We start from the raw sequence: 26160 nt of genomic DNA, 5'->3' as shown, positions 1-26160 counted from the left end.
GCAGTTAAGCTAAATAGCGATCGATACATTTGAATCGAGTTCTTTTTGTGACTTAAATATGTGTCCAAAATGGCTGGAATAGGGGGAGAAGGGGGTGGAGGGGAGGGGAAGGGGAGGGGAAAGGGGGGAGACTTTGGCAAGTACCTTAAAGGTATGCTGTATTGGTCCCAAATATGCTAGATATTCAAATATGGTCACACTTGGTCAAAATTCTTAAACTGTTTTTAATTACAACCTTCGAGGAAATTTTCCTCACTGGGACATTCAGTCATCTTGTGTGTTCCTTAAAAATGTCTGAGAAAAATTTGAAGAGTAAAGACATCCCGGAAAGTACTTTATGAAAACTTCTAGCAATTATAGTGTGCTATAATTTGGGGCCTATACTGGCTACCTTGAATTCAACATTATGCAGTACAGCCTCATACAAAAGAAAATTTGTGGGATGCAAATAAATCCAATTAATATTAAACTGTCTGGCTATCAAATTAAATTAACCACACCTCGTCTAGTGTACTATGGGTACTAAGTGCATGGTCTACAGTAAGTGCATACATCATTGACCATTGGCATAATGAACCATTTACAAAAACAATAATAATACAAGAAAATCATATAAAACTGTCTTGCTATCAAATTAAATTAACCATGCCTGGTCTAGTGTACTAAGTTAGTCAGTGGTCAACATCTCTTCAACAAATTAAACACTTATGGTATCCTAACCTGAACTAGATATCAGCTTACTGTGCACAGTAGGGCAGGCCTAAGCTATATAAATACTAAACTGAACATACCCCAATAAGTTGTGTTCTCTTTTTGTCCACCTTCCAAAAATCCAGGTTTACAATGATGGTATTACTGAACTAGCAAACACACACACACACACAAAGGCCAGCCAGTATCAAGACTACTTAGGCAGGAAACACCAAATTGTCATTCTATAACTGATGTTGTTATAAGCCCATGCAGGTGACCATAGTCCCAAACTGAAGCTACAGTAGTAGTAAGTTAGCCCTACAGTAGTGTATGGTCTATGACAGCCTAGGTTAGAATACTATATATAATACTACTGTTGCTTAGGTAGAAAACAAGGTTTATTCTATTCCTTCCCTGGTAAGAAAGAAAGACAGGACTCAATGAATGCATGCATGCATATAATGGCCTTGGCTTTGTATATGTACCATTCAGAGTTTATTGATCCTAACCATTCTTTGAATAAGGCTGTTGGATAATTAAACCATTCAAAGAAACCACATGGTTGACTGCTTGCAGAATGGATTGAGCCGATTTGTTGTGTAACAAATTGATTGCCAGCAGTTTGATATAAAAAAAAAACCCAAGAAAGATAAAGAGAGGGATAGATAGATAGAGAGAGATATATAGACCACAGATATATTGACAGTGGTTAAGGTAGGATGGAACCTAAAATCCCTACTGTATGTACCATGTTTACATTTTAGCAGTAAAATATTACCAAAATTTTTCCACATGTTAATATCAATACCTCAATATCTTACTCCTTGGCACTAACTCGAGATATACGGTTGATTGAATGTAACCTTATTTTTGACTAGCTTAACCTTGAACTACTCTAAGACTTGGATCATAGAAGGGGATCTGTGACATCATGTTTGCAAATCCTCTTCCAAAGCAAAACATTTAGGTTATTTTAACCTTGGTATTGATTTATCATCCTTGAAGCATGTTGCATGGAATATTTGCTTAGCTGCCATAGTGTTCGGTATACCGAACATATCATCAAGATATGTTTTTTTCTCTCAATAGAAACATTCTTTCCCTCTGTGGTTTAACGATTGACAAATTATAACAAAAACTAGAGACCATTTTCAGCGGGTGTGCCCTGATGACATCATCCATTCTGCTATTGCCAGATGCAAACTTTGTAAAAGATAGCACAAATTTAAAAAACTTCATATCTTCACGACAGAATATGCTATGAGGTTTTGGTTCTTGCCGAAACTTTTTTTCAGCAATTTTGCTAAGCCATCAAGTTCAGCCACCAGGATATCCTAGTTAGGGAGAATATCAAAGAATTTGTATGTCATGAACATGACAAAATTAAAGAATTCAACTTGCATGTGAGTGCATATTTTGTCCGTCTGTTACTACAGATTAACAGGTTGAACTTTCACAAGAATGTGTATATTGTCTGTCTGTTACTACAGATTGAACTTTCATTAGAAAGTGTATTTTGTCCGCCTGTTACTACAGATTTACAGATTGAACTTTCACAAGAATGTGTATTTGTCTGTCCGTTACTGCAGATTTACAGATTGAACTTTATTTGGAAAGCGTATATTATCTGTCTGTTACAACCGATTGAACTTTATTTGGAATGTGTATATTATCTGTCTGTTACTACTGATTGAACTTTAATTGGAATGTGTATTTGTCTGTCCGTTACTGCAGATTTACAGATTGAACTTTATTTGGAATGTGTATATTGTCTGTCTGTTACAACCGATTGAACTTTAATTGGAAAGTGTATATTTTCTGTCTGTTACTACGATTGAACTTTCACAAGGATATGTATTTGTCCGTCTGTTACTACAGGTTTACGTCCCACTTCATAACGGACATTGATTTCGGCATCTATACGCCATTATCATATCTTGTCGTTGCTTTCTCCTTTAAAGCTGAGCCGTCCCTATTTATCCTCCCGTTTGGCGGGCCCCTCCACGAACTAAAGATTCAACCCGAGGTGTAAACAAAGATCATATTTTAAACTCTCCATAAAACCAGCTCTATAACTCAATACATATATATATATCAACATAGACTCTCGCCTCCTCCTCCTACTCCTCGTTCAGATGGTGATATATTCCAGCCAGATGTACCGAGACGCCCGATGATTGTATCCATGCGGTGACTGTTTCTTTCATGCCATCTGAAATCATCTCAACACATTTTCAATGCTTAAAAATTACATTACAGAAATTGCTGCAAAAGATCCCCCACAGGGAGCAACATGAAGAAACTAAATGTAGAAACTAGTTGTATGACAGCATGATGGAGAGTCCAAGTGTTAGAACTTAAAGGGGGGGGGGAACCCAAAAAGGGAGCATAATTCTGGACGAAAATGTCATATCGCAAAAAACTCTGCGAGCATATTCTACAACCTTCTCATAGGGACGTGTAGGACAAAAGGATTAAGTTAACATCATATCGAAGCGGAACCAATGAAGTAACTGCATAGGAAGATGATAATCGCAACATCTGAGACTGCAACCATATTTGAACTCTACTTACGACCGAGGAAGATTACGCGACAAGGACTGAAATAACTTTATGAAACATACTTCACTTTATACCCAACTATTCAAGAAGTACAATATTAACCTCCTTAAAAGCAACAACAACTTCAACAAAAATTAACCAATTTTTAAACAAAAAACCCCCAAAATATTTAGAAGTGTAGAGAAGAACGATTAGCTCAATATAATATTATTATAATAATTTAAGTCAAAATAATTTGTCTTTGTAAATAGGACTGCAGTCATTCACGCACTGATAGAATCCACCTTTGTTGTAAGAATGTAACCCCAGCTGTCAATAAATATATATATACCTATATATACATATATATATATATATACATGCATACATATATATGTGTATATGCCAGAAACTACCATAACAATCAAAGCTCGAGACTGAACATGCTTGGAGAGAGACAAGCCAGCTCAGCCTATAAAACTTGGGCGATTCTCTTTAATCGAGTACACAATTCTTTCTAATAAGAGGCTGCTTCATCGATATTCCCCTGTGGAATAGTGGTAGGACAGACAAGACTATATGATTCTATAACTGTTTGTGCCCCTTTTTTCCCCCCTCTGAAGGTCGTAGCACTCTGCTAGACCTGACCTATAGATTAAGACTGGTCCTGTTTTTAATAAACAGGCCTATTCATATGGCCCTGGGGCACATAGCTATCCCACTGGGGTATGAATAGTGCAAGCAGGGGTGAGATAGCCGGAGGTTCTGCACGATGCTCCATTTTAAGTCAACGGGAGGCACAGTTTACTTTCTCAGGGTGTCGAGGCTTCGGCAATTCCTTTTTTTTTTTCTTTTTTCACTGCCTTCTTCTTCTTCTTTTTCTTGATGAGTGATTCCCCACACCTGCAGGTATTGGCCGTCTATGATAAATAGCGGGGCGTAGTAATAGTAGTTAAGTGTTTGGCAAAGCATGGTATACATACTAGGCAATGTATAGTAGTATCTTTCTGTTTTTTAGCTGCTAACTACACATTACAAGGTAATAAAGGAGCTGTTTGCAGAGGCCTAGATGTGTGACGGTGTATTGGAGGGGGGGGGGGGGAGGAGGGTAAACAATGTTTAGACCTCATTTCTTGTATTAAAATCCTGACGGGGAGGCTTATCCAATGTTTTCCGTCTGTACTTTTTCTCTCTCTTTTTTCCTTTTTTTATGACCACGGGGACATGAGAAAGGGATTTCTAATTCCAGCCGAAATTAACATAGTTCTGGAAAAAAAACTCAAAAGGATTAAAGATTTAACCGATGCTATTTTCTAGTCGAGCACGTAAAGGTAGAAAATATCAGGCCCAGAGCAGATAGTCACAGAGGCATCGAGAAAAGAACTCGGGCACAGTATGAACAAAGAAGAATCACTCGCGTCTATATGTTTAATTTTTTTCTTTTTTTGGCTTCAAACGTTACTCACTTTGATGTCAAGCGATGTGGTCTTAGGGGGGGGACTGTTTCTATCAGCAAATTTTTGGTGACCGTAGGGGAGAAATTTTGCTTGGGAAAATGATCGCTTAAGTGTAATTAATCAAGAAACACACTTTCCTTGTTATTTAGAACTTATATACACATTTTTTTTAAACAATTTTTTTTTTTAAACTTTCTTTCCCTGTTACCAAATTTTTCATTTGACTGATCTGTTGATGTTAATTGTTTATAATTGAGACAATGCACGTTATAATTTCTGGAACCAACTCTTTCAAGCTTTCTAGTTTGCTTTATGGTCTGCTTTTAACATTTCTGTATTGTTTTTACTTCGCCTATTGTTTTTTTTTTAATTCATTCCGTTATTTTTTTTCCTGTGAGATTCTTTTCCCTTAATATTGTCACTTCCTTCGTTTTTCTCCTTTCCTTATTTTCTTAACCTAATTTTCTTTTCAATGTCTATTTCCTTAATTCTTTTAGTTAAGTTTTTAATTATATTTTTCCCTCTATTTTTTTTTTCTTGAATACTTCTCTTTTCCTCCTTCAGCTCCCATTTTTTTTTAACTCCTTCCTTTTCTTTCTTTTATATTCCTCAGTATGTTTCTTTTCCAGTTTTCTTCCTTCAAATTTCTAAATTCTCTCTTTCCAATGCGTATTGTTTTCTCTTAGTTGTTTTAATTAATTAATTAATAGAAACATGTCTCCAACAAAGCTTTTACAAATTAAAATTATTCACGAAATCTATAACTCATAACTACCACACATCAAAGTAATTCCAGTTCTTTTTTGTCACACTGTCTGTACAAGGATAATTGCAACATATCGATCGACTTACAAGTGTCGAAGAGACCATAAAGTAAATCCAACACCAAAGGACAGAGAAACAGGAAAAAGCTATTCAACAAGCTCTGATGACAAATTTACACAAAACAAAAAGAGATTACTTTCAGTATTAATAATTAGTACAGATGATTAAGTTTTTGAATGGGATAATCCCCCTTAATTATGTATGGGGTCAAAGGGAGGAAGGGGGGAGAGGAAGGGGGCAGAGGAGAGGGGTGGGAGGGTATAAGGATGTTGTTTATAAATGTGATAATAATAAATTGTACAATGAATATCTCCAGCAATGCCAGTAAGGGTAAGAAGTGTATTGTCTAGATCGAGGGTACTCTCAACTAAAATTCTAAGCTGGGCAAAGAAAACCTTGGTCACAGCGAACGGCCGGACAGAATCACGATATCTAGAATGAGCAAATTGTGCAGGGTATGCCTGTAAGGTGCTTCGACAAGGCGATAAGGGTCCTCACACGCAGTTAGTGTAAGATCTTACGTGTTCACGAATCGATTCTTCTTTGGAGGGCCATAATTGAAATCTTTTGCAAGCTGGATCTGACCCCTCTGGTGACCTATTGAGAAGCCCTGATCTAGCTCATGTACTACCTATACGATCACTATTACCGTGGCATGGATCAATTGGGAAGGGAGGGACAGGGGAGAGGGCAGGTGTGGGGGGCAGGTGGAAGTGGGATGATGGTACGTAAGTTGGGTACAGTATATGCTTACAGGGTCAATATTCAACATTATACTAATTGAATATAAAAGAGATAAATTGATAAATGGGTTTCATGCCTTGTAATATGACTGGCATATATAGTGAGGGTTAAAGGCCTATAATCGTTTAAATTGATCACTTCAATACTGAACACAGAATATTACATACATCTCCATTGGTACAAGACAAAGCTTGAAACAGGAATTAAGGCAACAAACATCCTTATCAAAAACCCCTCTCACAATCCATTTGACAGTTAAGCTAACTGCAGATCAGATGAAGGGTTACGGATAGGGGTTGGGGAGGGAGTGGCAGCTAGGGGGGGAGGGGGAGCAGGACGGGTCATGTCTTGTCCTAACACATAAACCATATATGCCTATGGCACCAGACAAGTCAAAGTCATACTGCCTACTACTCTCCTTTTATAAAAATCTTTTACATCCATGTCCCATAATACCACAAACAATATACTACAAACCCACTAATGTATTTTCTGTTGACGATGTAAGGTTCCAATAACATTTTCATTCGGTCTATCTGCGGCAAAAAAAAAAGGGGTCGCTTGGTAAACACTCGGTGATCTACAAAACAGACAAATTACCACGTCTGTCGCCCGACGATTTCTGAGATGGCACCCTTACATTTAAACGTCGAGGACGTGGCCAGAGACGAAGGCTGAGCGGCGCTTCTTCCCCCCGGGGGCGAAAACAATTGAAGATGTTGGGCAACGGTGTGATCACAATCAATGTATGTAGCTAGCAGCACTGAACTGTTTCCTTAGACAACAAGAGCCGGAAAGCCGACCCCGTCATCCTCAGTCCTCTGCGTCGGGGTCTCTAGAGTATACTCTTGACAGATATATCAACCATGAAGCCGCAAAAAAAAAGAAAGAAGAGAAGAGGAGAGGAGAGGAGAGGAGAGAAGAGACTGAGTGTATAGCTCTCTTTTTTGCCCAAGTTCTGGCTAAGATCATGGTCTCTTAAGAGACCCCTGCTTCCGCTAATCTCCCAATTTTCCTGTCAAAACATGGAACGAGGAGGAGTACAAGTTGTTATACAGAGGAGGAGGTAGAGTGAACTTTTATCTCGTTCATATTTCTTAGCGACGGAGATGACAACAAACGGGAGGAGCCCACCACAGCTTCTGGCTATATTATCGGAATCAAAAACAATCATTCACATCACGCTGCCCTTTTCTCCTCGCTGATATTGTTGACACTCTTCTGAGGGAAGGAAAACGAGTTTGGAAGAGTTTGGAGGACGAAGAAGGACTGGGGAAGAGCGAGAGAGAGAAAAGTACGCTTGACCCTCTGAGAGACCACCAGTGGAGTAGTATCACCTTTTAGCTGAGGGGATCCCAAGGGGCAAAATGGGACGACATTCCAGCGCTAATGGAAATCACAACCTCCTCTCTACTCTATCAGCCAAAGATCACCACACATGCAAGGAAAAGGTCCTCTCTCCCACCAAATGGTATATTATTTATCGGAAAGAAAAAAAATTCTTTTCACATATTTTTTTAAATTTTTTTTTTGTCGATTCATGAATTCAAAGCATGTGATACCAGATGTAGTTTCAACTGTTGAAGTGCATAAAATGTTTGGTAATGACATTCACGATTACAGTTTGAAGTGCATGTTTAGGATAAACATTCATGCCTTTAATCTTATTATGCATATAGTGTGGATGTTGTGTACATATCTTCCCACTATATTAACATAATTTGTTTGCTTTTGATTATAATAATTTTGTGAGAGGAAAGTGTGAAAATAATTTTAAAACATGCATGTGAAATATTTTTTGTATTTTAGATGTTAGATGAATTAAGTGACCAGATGTTAGCTGAATTAAATAGGGAGGCCTTGTCTGTGTTCTAATTAATCAAAGTAAACATCTTCTTTTGAGAGGTTGAATTATTTTGTTGTGGTTGTCATTGTGTGTGATGTGTGAGGTTTAGTTGTATACTGTTAGTGTTCTTGTTTACCAATATGACACATGTATGTATACACAATTCATCCATTACGTTCAACGACAATACCAACGATCCCACTGCTGACACCATGTACTACAAAAACTAAATGCACCATGCATCTTGTACTGAGCTATTTAATCAACAAATATTATATTGCATCTCTTTTCCAGCATGCTAAAATTGATCAAAGTTCCTATTTAACATTTGAATTAGAACTCTAATTTAATGCCTTGAAAATATTAAGCAGCATGTTGATTTAATTTTTCCATGTACACTGTTACTAAACTTAAATTTAGGGGAATAGGAGCTAGAAGGGAGTGGGGGAGGGGATGAGAGGAGAGGAGAGTAGAGTAAGGGGATATTTACTCCACAACAATTCCCCACCACCCCACCATTTCTGTTCCTGGCAAATTCAATATTCCTGCCAGCTTGCTACTCTTAAATACAGTACCCAACAAAAAACTTTGTCCCTAAATTTATACTTCCATACAAAGCCTTCCCCTAGCTACCTGACATATTACTATAGTTCCAAAGTACCAAAGTGCTGATAACTTTATTTACATTTAATAGGCATCATCCCCTCACATAATAATACACTGTGGGTTTGTCGCATATATACTGTATCTGTCTTTCCTTTTTAATATCTATCCCTGTCTGTAAATCTATTTCATATTTCTCCATATGTCCAGGCTAAGCTACCGTATATCCTTCAACACACGCTATCGACACATACATACACAATAGTGTGGTCGTCATCAGTTCTATGTACAGTATGTGTCTTAGAAGCTGTTAGTGTTACACACCAACCCAGCCTTTACACACCCCCCAACCCCCCCCCACCAAACAATTCCTGGCAGAGTGTAAAATTGACAGCAGCAGCAGCTAATGACGGATCCATAAAGCAAAAAGCATGACGCAAGTTATGCAATTTATATTTCGACCGAGACTTCAATTTCCTACTACTCTCTGGAGGAATAGGGTAAACTAACAAAAAGACACATTATGTGGGAACAATAAATTGAGAACACAAAAGAAACTCCAGTGTACTACTGCAGTCTAGGCCTTACCTACCCGGGGTTTATTGGAGTATGGGTCGCTAAATCCTCTGGAGAAACGGATTCGGGAGTTGTTAGTTTAAATAGAGAACTTGCACCTGTCAGGTTATAAACATTCAACCTGTGTTATAGACTTTGCTGCCCCCTCAACCAATTTGTTTTCATAAACAACTTGAAAAGCATTTACCTAGAGGGAATATACAAGCATGGCTTTCGGAAAGAGACCGAAAAACTATTCTTAATAACATAGCCAATGCTCTAGGGGGAAAACATTGGCCCAGGTTGTAATTTCAAGAAAATCTTTTTTGCTTTATCGGTAATAAAACAAACATGGATTTTCTTTCTCTCTCTCTCTTTATTCCAATTTTTTTTTTTTTTGGGGGGGGGGGACCTCTCATAATCATCTCCTTAATAGCTTTCAATGTCTGAGACTGTTTGTTAACCCAAAATCACCATAGCAACGATACATATACATGTATATGTATGTCTGTTATGTGCCTTTCACTATTAAAGATATGTTTACATTTTTGCTTTAATTTACCAATTTCTAGCAATTTTATAAACGAACCAATGTACAATATTATATTACAGCCCAGAACAATATTACAATTTATCCAATATTACAATTTATCGACTTAATTAAAACAAAGTTTAACACACCAAATTATCTATCACAAAATAAGAAATCTTATCACACTTGGAAACGATCAATTAGTTTGTACAGTATATAAATTTCCAAATCAATGTAAACAAAAACAAACATTATGTTCCATTTCACATGATTAACCCCAAGAAGTTCCCAGGCGGGATAGATATACACTGTATATATAAATGTTTGATTTATTTTTCTAAGCTCTGTACTCAGAGTTCCCATCAGTTTCGAAGGTTTAAAATTTGGAAAGGAAATGCTGTACACAATTAAGTAATAATATGCCAGAGAAAACAATGTTGAGCAAAGGCATCGCTCTTGTTTCAATCCTTCCTTCTCATTAACCTTGTCCCCTCGGTTTGACCCCAGTGGTCTAGGTCATTGTACTTATTAAAACAAACCATATCTCACCTCTTAAAGGAAATGTTTTGGTCATGCAGTCTACCCTCTGCTTAAAGCAGCTTTCTAAAGTTGATTTTGATGACCAAAAAAAGCAAAAAAAAATATACTATAATCACTTGGGAATTCACCAAAAAATGAATTCCATTTAATTCCCGATTATTACCGAGTTTCAATTCAAATTAGTGAGGAAGAAATAGTCGATAACGTTTGGCAATTTTCCAGTTCGCTTGTAAATTGTTTATAATTATATATGTGACCTTGATGGTTGACTGTTCCCCGAATCAGAACAACGTGTGACGGAAGAAAGGTTTCCCTTGGGCTGCCCCTCGTTCGTTCGTGGAACAAGCTCCCATCAACATTCGAGAACTATCGACTCACTGGAAGCCTTGTTAAACAAACTATCAAGACCAACTATCTCTTCCTGCGATACTAAAGTACTTGATCCAGCTTAATGTCTATCTATTTCTCCTTATTTCTCCTTATTTCTTCTTCTCTGTGCGTGAGAGCAGACTTTGTGTTTTGTACATTTAGCACTTAAATTATGTGGGATAATGACAGTAATAATAATCATCATCATAATCATAATAACCATAATTATTATTATAATAACAACTTTATCACAATGAAACTTGTTCAAGTCACATAATGTTATGGTTCGACTGAGTCATTAATAACTTTCAACATTTCAACTTTCATTTATAGTAAAAAAAAAAAAAAAAGGGCTAGGAGGGTGGGTGTCTTTATATAGTTCGGATCAAATTGTCAATCTTAGTTTGAGTATAATTCTTGGAAGTTTTTTTTGGGGGGGAGGGGGAGTGGGGAGGGGGGGGAAACTTGCCTATTTAAAACTCAAAATTGATGCTGCTTTAAAATACTACAGGACTTGGTTTCTAAATCTTTTATCTGTGGATTTTATCAGAGGGCTATATATTGCTTCCTTTTGGCAACTGGTTCTGACATTAAGCTTTGTACCTTTGATCAGAGATCTGTTGGCACTATACTTTGATGACCATCTGCAGGACTGCGAAGCCTTTGCGGCAAGGCAAGATTGAGTGTAGAGCTGAATAATTAGAGAGAAAGAGGATGGGAGGGGGGGGGGGGGTTACAGATGGTGAGAAAAGGGAGCAAGCAGGGAAGGGAGGAGGAGGTGATGGGGAGCAATGCACTACCACAGAAATTTTCAAATATTTATTAGTGTACTCAAGCAGTTCCTGATAACATGTGTAACACATTAATATACAAGTTCTTGCCTGCAAGAACTCAAGAGCTCGAAAGATTGATCAGTTTAGTTTATTTTAGAGACCCAAGGACCAGGAAGCCTTACAGTAGCTTATTTGCGACCCTATCCGTGTTAGAATCTAATCTAAACCTCTCTTGAACATTTGTAACACATAAATATACTTCTTGACTGCAAGAACTCAAAAACTCTAAAGATTGATCAGTTTAGTTTAGTTTATTTTAGAGACCCAAGGATCAAGAAGGCTTACAGTAGCTTATTTGAGACCCTATCCGTGTTAGAATCTAATCTAAACCTCTCTTGAACATTTGTAACACATAAATATACTTCTTGCCTGCAAGAACTCAAAAACTCTAAAGATTGATCAGTTTAGTTTAGTTTATTTTAGAGACCCAAGGATCAAGAAGGCTTACAGTAGCTTATTTGAGACCCTATCCGTGTTAGAATCTAATCTAAACCTCTCTTGAACATTTGTAACACATAAATATACTTCTTGACTGCAAGAACTCAAAAACTCTAAAGATTGATCAGTTTAGTTTAGTTTATTTTAGAGACCCAAGGATCAAGAAGGCTTACAGTAGCTTATTTGAGACCCTATCCGTGTTAGAATCTAATCTAAACCTCTCTTGAACATTTGTAACACATAAATATACTTCTTGCCTGCAAGAACTCAAAAACTCTAAAGATTGATCAGTTTAGTTTAGTTTATTTTAGAGACCCAAGGATCAAGAAGGCTTACAGTAGCTTATTTGCGACCCTATCCGTGTTAGAATCTAATCTAAACCTCTCTTGAACATTTGTAACACATAAATATACTTCTTGACTGCAAGAACTCAAAAACTCTAAAGATTGATCAGTTTAGTTTAGTTTATTTTAGAGACCCAAGGATCAAGAAGGCTTACAGTAGCTTATTTAAGACCCTATCCGTGTTAGAATCTAATCTAAACCTGTCTTGAACATTTGTAACACATAAATATACACTTCTTGACTGCAAGAACTCAAAAACTCTAAAGATTGATCAGTTTAGTTTAGTTTATTTTAGAGACCCAAGGATCAAGAAGGCTTACAGTAGCTTATTTAAGACCCTATCCGTGTTAGAATCTAATCTAAACCTGTCTTGAACATTTGTAACACATAAATGTACTTCTTGACTACAAGAACTCAAAAACTCTAAAGGTTGATCAGTTTAATTTAGTTTATTTTAGAGACCCAAGGATCAAGAAGGCTTACAGTAGCATATTTGCAACCCTATCCGTGTTAGAATCTAATCTAAACCTCTCTTGAACATTTGTAACACATAAATATACTTCTTGACTGCAAGAACTCAAAAACTCTAAAGATTGATCAGTTTAGTTTAGTTTATTTTAGAGACCCAAGGATCAAGAAGGCTTAAAGTAGCTTATTTGAGACCCTATCCGTGTTAGAATCTAATCTAAACCTCTCTTGAACATTTGTAACACATAAATATACTTCTTGACTGCAAGAACTCAAAAACTCTAAAGATTGATCAGTTTAGTTTAGTTTATTTTAGAGACCCAAGGATCAAGAAGGCTTACAGTAGCTTATTTGCGACCCTATCCATATCAGAATCTATAATCTAAAACCTGTCTTGTAACCCTTCTGTTTCCACTGTCCTCATGATTTTACAACCCACCAAGCACTCCTCCAGGAAGAGGTGGGGGTCATTTGTGGTTGATGATGACAGACAGGGGTACTGCAAAGACATCTGATTCAGTTCCTTTTAAAAGTCCTGCCTTACTCCAGGTCAAGGTAAGCGCTGTCCTTACTACTCCACCCCAGGTCCTCTAAAGAGGTCAGGGACATTGGCACAGATTTAATGGAGACACTCTGACCTATCCATTACTACTGTAGTCCGGGATGACTAAATGGGAGAAGAACTGCTGTACGGACCTGCACATAGTACATACAACGGTCTGACCTTATTAAACAAAATCAAGAATAAACCAAACTTATTTGCATGAAAAGTCAGTAAAATATTCTCTTTACCAAATTGACAAGTTTGAGCTCCCTATTTATGAAGTATATGAATAGTTTTTTCTAACAGAAAGGTCCACACTCTTTTAACGCATTCCAAAATGGCATTTTTGTTGTTGCTGAAAGCTGCAGTCACAACACTTGCTATATTTTTTGGTTACCAGCCTACAAAATATACGGACTGCATACTCACAGACCACTGTAGATCCTCCCATATGACTGTAAATAGTAAGTCACATATAAGGCTCGGTGGGTCAGTACACCAACGACTTTTGTCTAACATATTGCAACCAAATTGTTGCAGATAAATGTTTGCATATTTAAAAAATTTTAAAATTTAAAAATAAAAAGATTAATTTTATTTTTTAAAATATTTTTCATGTTATTTAATTTTAAATAATTTTTTTACAGCCTGTCGAAAACACCATCACGGCCAATTGAGGTTGTAGAATGTGATCATGCATGGAGTTACTGTATGTGCCCTCTTTAATACTTGGAATCTATGTATTGAATGACGCAGTCTATTTCAGGTTCACGGAAATGTCCGAGACCAACAACTCAAAGAGCATGAATTATGATTCCATTTACCTCTCTAATTAACACTATTATGATAGAGTATTATGAAATTTCTATCTGTTAAGTCTATATGAACTGCATTAATTTCATACTGTATGGTATTAACTTTGGGGAACTGATATTACAACAACGAAAAACAATTAACATAAATGTCAGGAATCAGATTTTACTGATGTAGAAATTCTGTCATTAGCTTTTCTGCCACCTTTCCTTATTGTTAAGTAACATTATACTAACATACTGTATTTATAAGGGAGAAAAAGGCATGCAAGGTTTGAGTCCATAAAAAGGAAGATTTAAAGAACCCCCAAAAAATGGTGTTATTTATCTCTTTCTATCATTGATTATAGTACTTGTCTGGAGGCAACTTGCATTAGATAGATTTATACCAAATTAGCCTTTTTTATTCTTCTTCTTCGTCTTCTTTTTCTTTTCTCGCTGACGTGCTGCGTAATTACACCGGAGGCAAAAGTGGCGTTTCAAATTGTATTTTTCGAAAGAAGTAAATTTTTTTTTGCAACTTTAAACAGTAAGTATGTTTCCTGACAATGACGAGACCAAAACTGTTTAAACAGGAAGACGAGAAGGTTGTTATTTTGAATGTTGTTCAGCTATGAGTCACGTTACAAACACACTATTTTATTGACTTCAGCTCTGCGAATGCCGTGCCTGCCATGATGATGATTATTATTAACCCAATCATCTGCTAAACAGTAACTGCGTGAGCGAGCGAGGGTATTTATCGCCTCGGAGGTTTAAAAAAAAAAAAAAAAAAATGGAACGCTTGTTTCATGTTGCCATCCATTAGAAGTAAAACACATCAGTCAATTTTACGTTAACTTAAAAAAAAGGATACTATTAGCATTGAAGTTAAGTGTTTCTCACCTTATTCCTTCTTTACTCTTTTCATTTATTAGTCCCCCCTTTATTCTCCCCCCCCCTCCCCAACCTATTTATAAATTTCTTTATAAAGTAGGATCATGTAGAGGACAACGTCTCATTAATATTTTCTCTTCGACAAAATTTTTCTCCTTTTCTTTCATTTATATTCTCCATTTGCTTCCGATTAAGTTTTAAAGATGTTAACTTTTTAAGTCTATATCCATCTTTTAGTGTGGAAATCTTTGAAGCTTTGGAACTGTTGTAATATGAACCAAATATTACTGCTAATTATTAAACCATGCATATAGTTAGCTTTCTGCAAAGATTTTGCTAACTTTTGCACTCTAAGTTTATAACTCTTTCTTATCAGAAATCCATATCAAAACTTACTGTACAGTAGCTTGATTATAAATAGTCAAAATTTTATGTACATTTTTGTTGTTGTACAGTAATTAATAATAAATAATAATATTTGATTTTTATATAGCACTTTACACCAGCGATAGGTCTCAAAGCGCTTTACAGACTTTATATTACCCCTGGTCAATGCTAACCTGTCCCAGAGACAATCCCTCCAGTCGGCAGCAGTTATATACTGCGCCCAATGACAAGTTACCTCACAGGTACCCCATTAAACCCCTGGGTGGAGAAAGGCAAGTGAGATAAAGCATCTTACCAAAGGACACAATGCAATGAAGTAGGCAGGAATCAAAACCAGCAATCCTTGGATCACAAGTCCGACGCCTTACTCCTTAGCCAATTGGCCACCACGCTCTCACACAAAGAACAACTTGAAAGTATTGAATTATTTCCAATTTATCTTTTGATATCCATGAATTAGTTCCATATTAATGTGTCTGGGTGTTGCTCTGTTGACAAGAGGGGGGGGGGGGGTATCATTAATATTCTCATGAAATCTCAAAATTCAGTGAAGTCCACTGATATCTATCTATTGAGTGATAATTGGCAATTTGATTCTCATTTTGAATAAACTCTCTTCCTTTATATAAGTTTGGGGAAATTTGCAGGATTTAATTGACTAGAGATTGATACCTCAAGTATAACTGTTTGCATTACAATGTCATTTTCGGTTTTATTCACGTCATGTATTACACCACTTTCATGTTTATTATGTCATACTACACAATAGTCAAAGGGTTTATATTGTCCTCTACGCCCAAAGTAACAGTTTCCCCTAAAATTGCAAATAACTGGCTGCGTTGCATCACAGTGCCCAGGTTTCACACTGTCATTGAGCAACTGCGATGCCAACTTCTACTAGCTACGAGTCTTTCTATGGAAAACGAAACCGCAAGTAATCACAAACTGGAGGTTTTTGTTTACGAGTAATTCTCGAGTGTAGAGCATGTTAATTGCCGTCAGTTAAAGAGCCTTATGCAAACTTTCCATTTTACAATCGGGGTAGGTGTAAACAACGTCTGCATAAATGCAAACAAACAAACAAAAATCGATACGGTTTTCCCGTAACCCAGCTTGTCACCACGAACGGGGGAGGAGGGGAGAAGGAAACGATAAAAGTCCAAAGACCTTTGGACGACTGCTCAAGTTCTTTATAGACTTTGCATGAATTCTACAGATACGATCATATACCGGGGTAAACAGGTACAGTATCATTCACTGCTGTATCGGTAGTAATTATATATATATATATATATATTAGTGTTTACACGGGTCCAAAAATCGGGAACCGGGTACCCGAGGGCCATTACCCGTCGGGTATCCGGGTACCCGGAAAAAAAATTGTTTACCCTTGTGTATCACGATTTTCAAGAAATTACATATTGGATGCGTAAGAAATGCATTATATTCTCTACTGACAATGTTTCCATGTTCAAATACGTAGGTGTAAGAAGTAGCATAACTGACCTCCCTCAATAATTTTTATTTGCTTGTTTCTTTCATTAACTTGTTAACAAATTAATTATTTAATTATAATTAGCATTACTACTAACATCGCACTGCCGCCGCTGCTTATGCTAGCTCGTGCACGTCTTTTGGATCAAACCATATAAATATCCAATTTAGCTCTTAAACAGTTTACTACTATCTATTATGCAGGCCCAGGGTTCGCATTAGCCGCGAGATTGCGCGATTCGCGCAATTTGATAGCATTTGGAATAACGATTAGTAAAAAGCCACTTGCGATAACTATTTTTTAGTTATCCCGTCTATAATCCATAAACATCGCGTAAAATTCCTTGTCAGCCTTTCCTTCTTTGAAATAAACGAATGAATAAATAATAATTTCTTCCACATGGTAGCCTAACACCACACTAAGTCAATGAGAAATCTAGCTAAGCCTAACCATCTGTTTATTTGCTGGAGTTGTGACGCAGTTATAAGACATCCATGGAATACTTTCGTTATTGCTGTTACGTTCGACCACATGGTTGCCTAACACCACACTAAGTCAATGAGAAATCTAGCTAAGCCTAACCATCTGTTTATTTGCTGAAATTGTGACGCAGTTATAAGATATCTATGGAAAGCTTTCGTTATTACTGTTAACTTCGAACACATGGTAGCCTTACAACACACTAAGTCAACAGGAAATCAGCCTAACCATCGTTTTTTTTTTTTTTTTTTTTTTTAACAATCACACTTTGCGTATGATTCGGGTAATAAATTAGGAACCAGGTAGTATCTCGTCGAGCGGACCTCTTCGTTATTGCTGTTATCTTCGACCACATTGTTGCCTAACACCACACTAAGTCAATGGGAAATCTGCCTAACCGTCGGTTTGCCAATTTTTTTTTTCTTTTTTTTTAAATCACACTTTGCTTAGGATTCGGGTAATAAATTAGGAACCGGGTAGTATCACGTCGGGCGGGTACCCGGATAACCCGTGCAAACACTAATATATATATATAAATATTAATTCATGCATGCTTATAGAGTAAGCGGTTGTGGGCTGTCAAAATAGATTGTATCCCAGAGGATACAGTTGACGGTATGTACGATGCCACTCGCAACAAAGGCGCATTATTACATATACCCATCAAGTACGGTGTGTTACACTGAGAGGAATATACGCTACGCAACCTCACGCTAGCTTTTTCGTGTTGCTTGGTTCGATAAACCTTTCGAAAAGGGAAAGGTGATGAATACTCCGGATCTCTAATCAAATTATCCTAGGGAAAAGGAACCCTTTACTAAACTCTAGAGATGATTATAAACCCACCATTATTTGCATTGTTTATACTGTATATTATCATTGTTATTATTTGTTGCTCTTTTCCTATTGAAGTTGGAGGGAGGTGGGGGGGGGAAGGGGGAATGTCGTAAAAGATACAGGGATGGCTGGTATACCATGAATAATTTGTAAAGCAATTCTTGATCATCAAGCCTTTACGGTCAACTGTTGTACCTCTTTGTCCCTTCCTCTTCAGAGATTTCAATGTGGAACACCACGTAAAACCAGTCATAATAATGGAGATACATGTATAAGTCGAAAACCGACAAACACATTTTCAAAAAGCACTTTCCCACAGTGTTTTGAAATTACAAATCATTTCCCCAGACATCATGAGAGCTAGGTGAAAGACAATTTAAGGTCTTAACTTATCGTCATTGTTATAAAAAAAATAAAAAAATGACACAGCATTTTACTGTTAAGGAAGTATAGAACAGAAATAGTATAAATCAGATGTGACAAAGCAACTTGTAACTCACACTCTACCACTAGTTGTTATTATGAACTTTTGTGAAGGGGAAGGAATGGGGGAAGTGGGAGGGGGATGGGAGGGGGAAGGGGGCAAGTCCTTTTGCAGTCTGGCAGTGGTCATGTTAGTATAGGGTATGTTCATATACATATGGTAAAGTTTACCTTTATGGTAACTTACAGCATGTTGTTACTCTAGTTTCACGCCTGTGCGGCGATTATCAGACAACTGGATGCGAACGAGCGTGTACCCTTATTTCTTCCTATCATGCACGGCTGGGCGGTCTGTTACCATGGCAACGCTTTCGGATGACACTTTTGCAGCAGTAAGTGATCAACTGAATCTTTTGTTATACTGAATCTTTTGTGAAGGGGAAGGGGAGGGAATGGGGGAAGTGGGAGGGGGAAGGGGAAAGTCCTTTTGCAGTCTGGCAGTGGTCATGTTAGTATAGGGTATGTTCATATACATATGGTAAAGTCTACCTTTATGGTAACTTACAGCATGTTGTTACTCTAGTTTCACGCCTGTGCGGCGATTATCAGACAATTGGACGCGAACGAGCGTGTACCCTTATTTTTTCCTATCATGCACGGCTGGGCGGTCTGTTACCATGGCAACACTTTGGGATGACACTTTTGCAGCAGTAAGTGAACAACTGAATCTTTTTTTATACATAATATATATATATATATCTATATATATAAATATATACATAAATTAACAAGCAGGGATAACCGACATCCCTGGAATATGTAGCTGCTGATAAGATTAAAAAGCCTGATAATCCTTGTAATATCATTTTTCATGGCTGCTGCTGTAACTGGAGGACTGTGATATTGTTTTTATCTTTTATCAAAGAAATGGAAGTTTTGCACTAATTCTGTACCAGCAAGATTAACTATATATGTTATCACTAATTCAATATCAAATATCATGATGAATTAATCATGCATATAGAGCGGTTAACCATTTAAGGTAATGTATGTCGCCGGAGGAGAGGATTCATGGCGTCACGGATCAGGAATCAACTGCTTGCCAAGTTTTTGTTTAACAAACATGTACGACTTCTCCAAAAGTACCTTCACCCAGAGAAATTGTGAGGATTAGAATTGGACGTTAATTCATCGTGAGAAAAACAATCTCGGCCCGATCGCGACAAGGTTTTTTGAATAATCCAAATATGGTTTTAGTAGTGGCTTGACTGTTAACTCTGGGGTGGGGGTGGGGTTTTCATGTTACACTATGTAACATTAAGTATCAGATACACCCACACCAACAGCACGCTTAAATAACTTGAAGGAAATGTTGGTAATTTGGCTAATATAATTATCATCTTGAGGATTCCAATCAATGTAAGGTTAATCTCAGACTACCCTCGGTTACTGAGATAATTCTCTCCCAATTTAACAATGCTTGTTACTATGGCTGACTGCCTAAAATGGTGAATCTTGCAAACAAGTTGCACATATAACAACGTAAGTGATTATTTAGGGGGTGGGGGGGGAAGGGGCCTTCCTTCTTTGTTGAGGGGGTTTGGGGATTGTAGGGGTCCTAGGTGAACAATGTTGTTGCATGGATATGACCACAAGCACACTTCACCTTCACTTTATCTCCTTGGCAAATCAAGCATCTGAAGTTTGACCATGCCAAATAACAACGAGAATTAGGTACTTGTTACTGAACAGTTAGACTCTGCACTTGCTCGAGATTAAAGCTCCAAAAAAGAGCAAAACAAAAACAAAAACAAATGTTTTGAGGCAGTGTCTTATTTTTGTTTTTTAAGCTGTTGAGAATGTATCACAGTTTCTTGTTGTTGTTGTTGAGAGGAGAGAATCCCAAAGAAGGCTTTTTGTGGACTTTATTTTTCCTTCACAGTCTGATTAAAACACTGTTAAGCTTTCTTTTCTCACACTTTTAAAATACCTTGCTCACATTGTTTATCACAGTGCAACCAGTAAGCCCAGCTTAAGTTTAGATCTAGCATATAAATGTACATATATTATATATAAGAGAAATAAGATATGACTCATAATTGACAAATAAGGAGTAAAGTTTTAAAAAATATATTGGAATTTTCGGTCCCCCTTGGGATCTTCTTCAGCAATACTTGGCAGTCGAATGCCATATATACATCTTCAACCTAGCTGGGCTCGAAAGCGTTGCTTTCTTTATAAATTGCATGAATGCTACTGTAGCTAGCATGGAATAGATCCAACCACAGGATACCATGTCTTCAAACCGCTCCAGACGAGACTACATAAGTACAGTAGTCGTGGAAAAACATAAATGAAGACTTAATTTATCACCGCTCTTCCAACCTATAGCTTCCAAACTCAAGGACTTTCAAGACTTGAAATAGATGCATTTCTGTTTCCCGTACTTTTCCCAAACTTTTTCACGTTATATACCAGGCTGCGTGGAAACCATGGAGTGCACTGTTTTCTTGCTTTCTTTGCAAACAAAGCATTTGAACAATACTTTAGCCTAAGATGGAACTTAGTCATAAACTGTTACAACTTTCGGATGGCTCAAGCGAATGTTTTTGGTATTTCAGGTACATCTTCCTGATTCTAACAGTTGAGAGAATACAGTATAGATTGATACCACCACTGACAAGCGTGAAAGATGCGATGCAAACTACAGCGGTAGAAGAAGAAATTTCTACGACAAGTGTCCTGGCAGATTGCTGTCACCATGCAGGCCCTGCGTGTTTCTTTTATACTGTATGTATCAATACAAGTTTACAGTTTGCTCTTTTCAGTAACTTAATATATGGGAGGAGGAGGAAGGGGGGGGAACCTTTTCACAAACAAAATGAACCCTTATAGATTAATGATGCCAATAAAAGTTATCAAAAGATCATAGGACAAACATGATAAGAACCCCCTGAGTGACAAATCTGTTATAATGACATAGTTATCAAGTAAACCACATCTATCAAGTCCTATGGATCTACACCAAATCACACACACACACATATATAGACATCTATCTACACACGATTGATGTACTTACATACTTAACAGAGTTAAAAACTTTACCTCAAAATCCTTTGGAAATAAGGTGAAAAGAGTTAAGAGTTTTAAAAAAAAAAAAAAAGGTACCTTTCATCCTGGAGTTGATCTGTAGGCCCATGATGAGTGGCGAGTCAAAACGGGAATGCAGTTCTGTGGTACACAATATCAGATCTAAATTCGCTGGCATGGGTAAATATATATTCTGATATGACCTTTTTTAATCCTCTGTATAAATTCCCCAGACCAGTAACGTATCTCAGCTGTAAACAGAACTGACCAGGCTACCACCACTTACTAGCACTGACAGAGGATGACAAAAAAAGCCTTCCCTCAGTCACCATTAACAACAATATGTATATATATATGTGTGTAAACACTAATATATCACATTGGTTTGGGTAGAGAGCTGCTCAAAATAGTTATCACACAACCAGTCCACCACGGCAGCAAGGACGCACAGCACACACACACTGTGGTAATGTCCTGTCCCTACTGATAAAGTTGGGTTAAAACTTCCAATCTGTGCAACAACCCAAGAGTTAAACTTCTCTTACTATCAGACACAAGGTAAAAGACAGAAACTTCCCATCAAACTGAAAGTATAAAAGCTTTCCTGTGTAACAAACCACCAACAGGCCACAATATCTGTGAACACTAAAGCATCACATGTCAAAATAATCCCACCACAGGCCATACATCATAAAAAAAAAACTTTTTTTTTTTCTCTTTCTCCAAAAAACCTTATTGCCACTAGCAGTAACCCCTATCAAAACGGGTCAAACCATTTGCCAAATGGGTGAAGTGGCTGTCACAAAAATCAAATCCGTCTGGCTTTGTCCAATACCAGACTGAGGATGTCATTTGAGCTTCGCATGTTAGACTCCAAGGTCTTTTATAGCTTGTAGGCAAACACAGTAGCTCTCTGAATATAGAGGGCGGCAGATAGAAACACCACGTTCAAACTTTTGTCATTTTCGACCCACATAGGTTAACAACGGCAGTGCTATACTGGAGGATGTGTAGATCAGCTATATACATAGCTACAGTACAGGCCTTTAGCCACAACACCACAAATATTGAAGGAAACAGGAATAAACCTTTTTACAACAATTCAATTCAATTCACTAGATTGTGTTATAACATAGCCATAATACATCAAAAATTATGCTGAAAATGTTAACCTATTATAATTGTTGACATGACATTTGTGGAATTGCTGCCCTGAAAATTCATGTAAAATTCACCTAATTGAGAAAATACACTCTACAAGCACTCTACGGCCTGCCATAGGCTAACAAGGTATCAGCTCATTGTCATGAAATATGCTAGAAAGTTTACACAAATGATCACTCCTAATCACACTGTTGCAACGACCATTCTGCCAGTGGCATAGCTAGGCTTTCAGAGACCATGCACGGTCCAAGGGTGACAGTTCAGGGACCAACTTCACCATTTATTTCATCCAAACACTGCATTCGACATGAAGCCATAAATTGTAAAACTCTACAAAGTTCTGTTAGGCAATCTTACTTGACGGGTACTGTACTTGAAATGGGTTGGCTCCAACCGACCCTAGGGGACCCCAACCCTAGGGGAGCCCTAGGGGACCCCCGGGACACCGGGAGGACTATTTCAAGGCCAGCCTGAACCATCTATCTGCTATGTGCCTCTGCATTCTACTTGCATCCCTGAAACATTTTATTCTCCTCATTGAGTCATGGTATTTGCTAATTTATACAATTCTCATTATTTGTATATTTTGTCATTTAGTGTGTATAGATAATAAACTAACACATATGAATAACTTCAATATTTTCACTATTGGCATGCCTTAGTATTCCCCCTTTAAGTTGTTTACTACTAGCCTGAAAGTTATGATTAGATAGAGCATTTGAACTTCTCAACTGTACTGTCACTACTGTGATGTAACATTTTTGGCACAAATCCAAATCTCAGATCCTAGTGAAACTACGTCATATGTATTGACGCAAACAGTGTATCCTCTGTTAGATTCGTTGGGCCCCTCTCTAACCGGCCCTTCTCATCAACCTAGTTATGAATAACCATGTGAAATTGCAAACCAAGCACGCATGGATTGGAAAGAGCCAACATAAGCTCAATATAGATCCAATTTTGAGCATGCGCAGTCAACTTTACCAGCTACGAGGAAAATCTGCTTAGCTGCGCGAAAAGATTCTTGCATGTGATTTCCAACCAACAGCATGTGGGCCTAGTTGTTAGCTCTAGTTCCAGTTAATATTAAGTTTCTTTGTCATTACATATTGTCGGCAATATTAATTAAACAAATTCATGAATGATTCACATTTTTGGACTGAAATCAAGAGAGGGAACTTAATAAACAACAAATTGTCAAAGCAAAGTTATAACTGTCACTGTTGTCATCGTGAATCATCTGGCACAGTTGCTCCTCTCATCCTTTCTCTCCTCTTTCTCTCTCCTTTTCTACCTCTCCCTTGTCTCCTCTTCTACTAGTTTTTTTCTTCCCCTATTCCCTCTCATCCTCCCCTCTCATCCTTTATCTTCTCTTTATCTCTTCCTCTCTCCCCACCTTCCCCCAACCTACTGTTTCTTCTTTCTCCATTCTCCCTCATTTCTCCTCTTTCCACTTCTCCTTTTTTCTTCCCCTCTCATCCTCCCCTCTCATCTTTTCTCTCCTCTTTCACTCTCCACCACCCCAACCTTCCATTCTACCTCTCCCTTCTCTTCCCTCATCCCCCCCTCCCTTTCCACTTCTCATTTTTTCTACCCCTCTCTATTCTCTCTCTTCCTCTTCTCTAATCCTCTTCTCTCATCCTCTTCTCTCATCCTCCCCTCTCATCCTTTCTCTCCTCTTTTTATCTCTTCCTCTTTCCCAAATCTCTCTCCTCCTCCTTATTCCTCCTGTGTTAAATCTTTACCACCTACCTCTATCATTTCCATTTCACAAATCTTGTATGATATCCCAATTGCCCCCTTGTCATACAATATGCTCACCATATTTAAACTTCTATCACCACAGATAACAAGTGCAGGAGAAATCACAAATACTTTAAACATCAAAATCACTTGAAACCAGTACTTAAATGTCCTGTTCTATTCTTTCAAAATGTTCCTCAAAATCTCTCGGTTGTTGTCTGTTTACGCTTTGCTAAAATAACTTTCTGTTATAGTGCCCTCACAAAAACCATGTCAATTAGGTGTCATAAACCCAGCCAACAGCCATCTCCCAAGTAGAGCAAGGGCTTTTAAGCTTTTTGCAGTAGTTTCTGTATAGCGCCCTCCATTTCATCTGTCAACAATTTTATACATACAAGTTTGCTATAAACCTATGTAACCTATGTAACCAATGGTATTAATTACATCCCTATGTTTTCACAAGTTGGGTTTAATTATAATGTAGGGAAAATAATGTTTTAGTGCATTGTTAAAAAGGTTCATATTTCTCCATAAATGATTAAGAAATTAAGGAACCGAGGTCCAGGTGATTAACAATCATTCAATTTTACAGTAAGTTTTGCAGAGATATTACAAAAAAATATTACAAAGAAAATATATATAAAGGTATATATAAAATTAAAAAAAATAACATCATGGGACACCATGTCAATAAGTAGCATATCTAGGGGACTGGAGATGGGGGGGGGAGAGGGGGAAGTGGGAGGGCACAATACTTTTCTATGAAGAGCTATTTTCAATACACCTTAAATTATAAATAAAATTACCATATGGACAAATGCCTTAATTGATACCATATATAAGTACCATGAGTACCTACACAATACATAGAAAAGTGATCTCATGTGGCACACCAAACAATTTCAAACAGTACAGAGTCTTATATAAGGTGTGAGAAACTTTGTAGAATATGCTCTGCATTTTCACAGAGAAGAATACTGCAAGGGCGCCACCTACTTGGTAAGTTGTTTGAGAAAACTTTTTGCTTCCCATGGAAAATCTTTACAAAAGAAATGAAATCGGGAGAATTCTTGACTATGGATCAATGTAGGTTTTGTATGCATTGAACTTGGAAGACACTTTTTAGTGCTAAGTACACAACTAGTGCCCAACCCCCCCCCCATTCTTACCCATCTCACCCCATCCCCCGCCTTTCCCGTCCTCCGACATCTCTTTATTAACAATTAGCAGAGTTTTCATAATTCTTCATGTAAAGACAGCTCAGCATATCATGCACTAAAAGAAGCTCAGTGTTGTCAGTACTAAGTCAGTCTTGAGTTTAGTTATGGAATCAGTGTTAAGAGTCAATTATTGGTTTAGTATGGAGTCAGTGTAAAGCCAGTGAATAACAGTCAATCTGAGATTAAGTATTGAGTCAGTATAGAGTTACTGTATTGAGTCAGGGTGTTAATAAGGAGTCAATCTGGGATTTAGTGTGGAGTCAGTATAGAGTTAGTGTAAAGTCAGTCTGGGGTTTAG

At 37.4% G+C, this 26160-nt stretch overlaps 1 protein-coding gene across 7 annotated transcripts in view; it reads right to left on the bottom strand.

Annotated features, from left to right (window-relative positions):
- Positions 1-26160, bottom strand: part of LOC139966114 (oxysterols receptor LXR-alpha-like) — a 210205-nt gene that overhangs the window by 32109 nt on the left and 151936 nt on the right. Inside the window, exon 1 of one of the 7 annotated variants that reach the window (XM_071968833.1) lies at positions 21814-22592. The exons of 5 other annotated variants lie outside the window; for them this stretch is intronic. In XM_071968833.1, the coding sequence (XP_071824934.1) occupies positions 21814-21913 (100 nt within the window). In that variant the 5' untranslated portion in view covers positions 21914-22592. Of the gene's footprint in view, positions 1-791; positions 1060-21813; positions 22593-26160 lie in introns of those variants that run through there. One more of the 7 variants, XM_071968864.1, reaches the window with a different exon arrangement.

This window comes from Apostichopus japonicus, chromosome 1 (genome assembly GCF_037975245.1).
Source record: "Apostichopus japonicus isolate 1M-3 chromosome 1, ASM3797524v1, whole genome shotgun sequence".
In the NCBI taxonomy this organism is placed as follows: domain Eukaryota; kingdom Metazoa; phylum Echinodermata; class Holothuroidea; order Aspidochirotida; family Stichopodidae; genus Apostichopus; species Apostichopus japonicus.
Note: the sequence above shows the minus strand (reverse complement) of the source record. Positions and strands in the feature narration are given on the sequence as shown.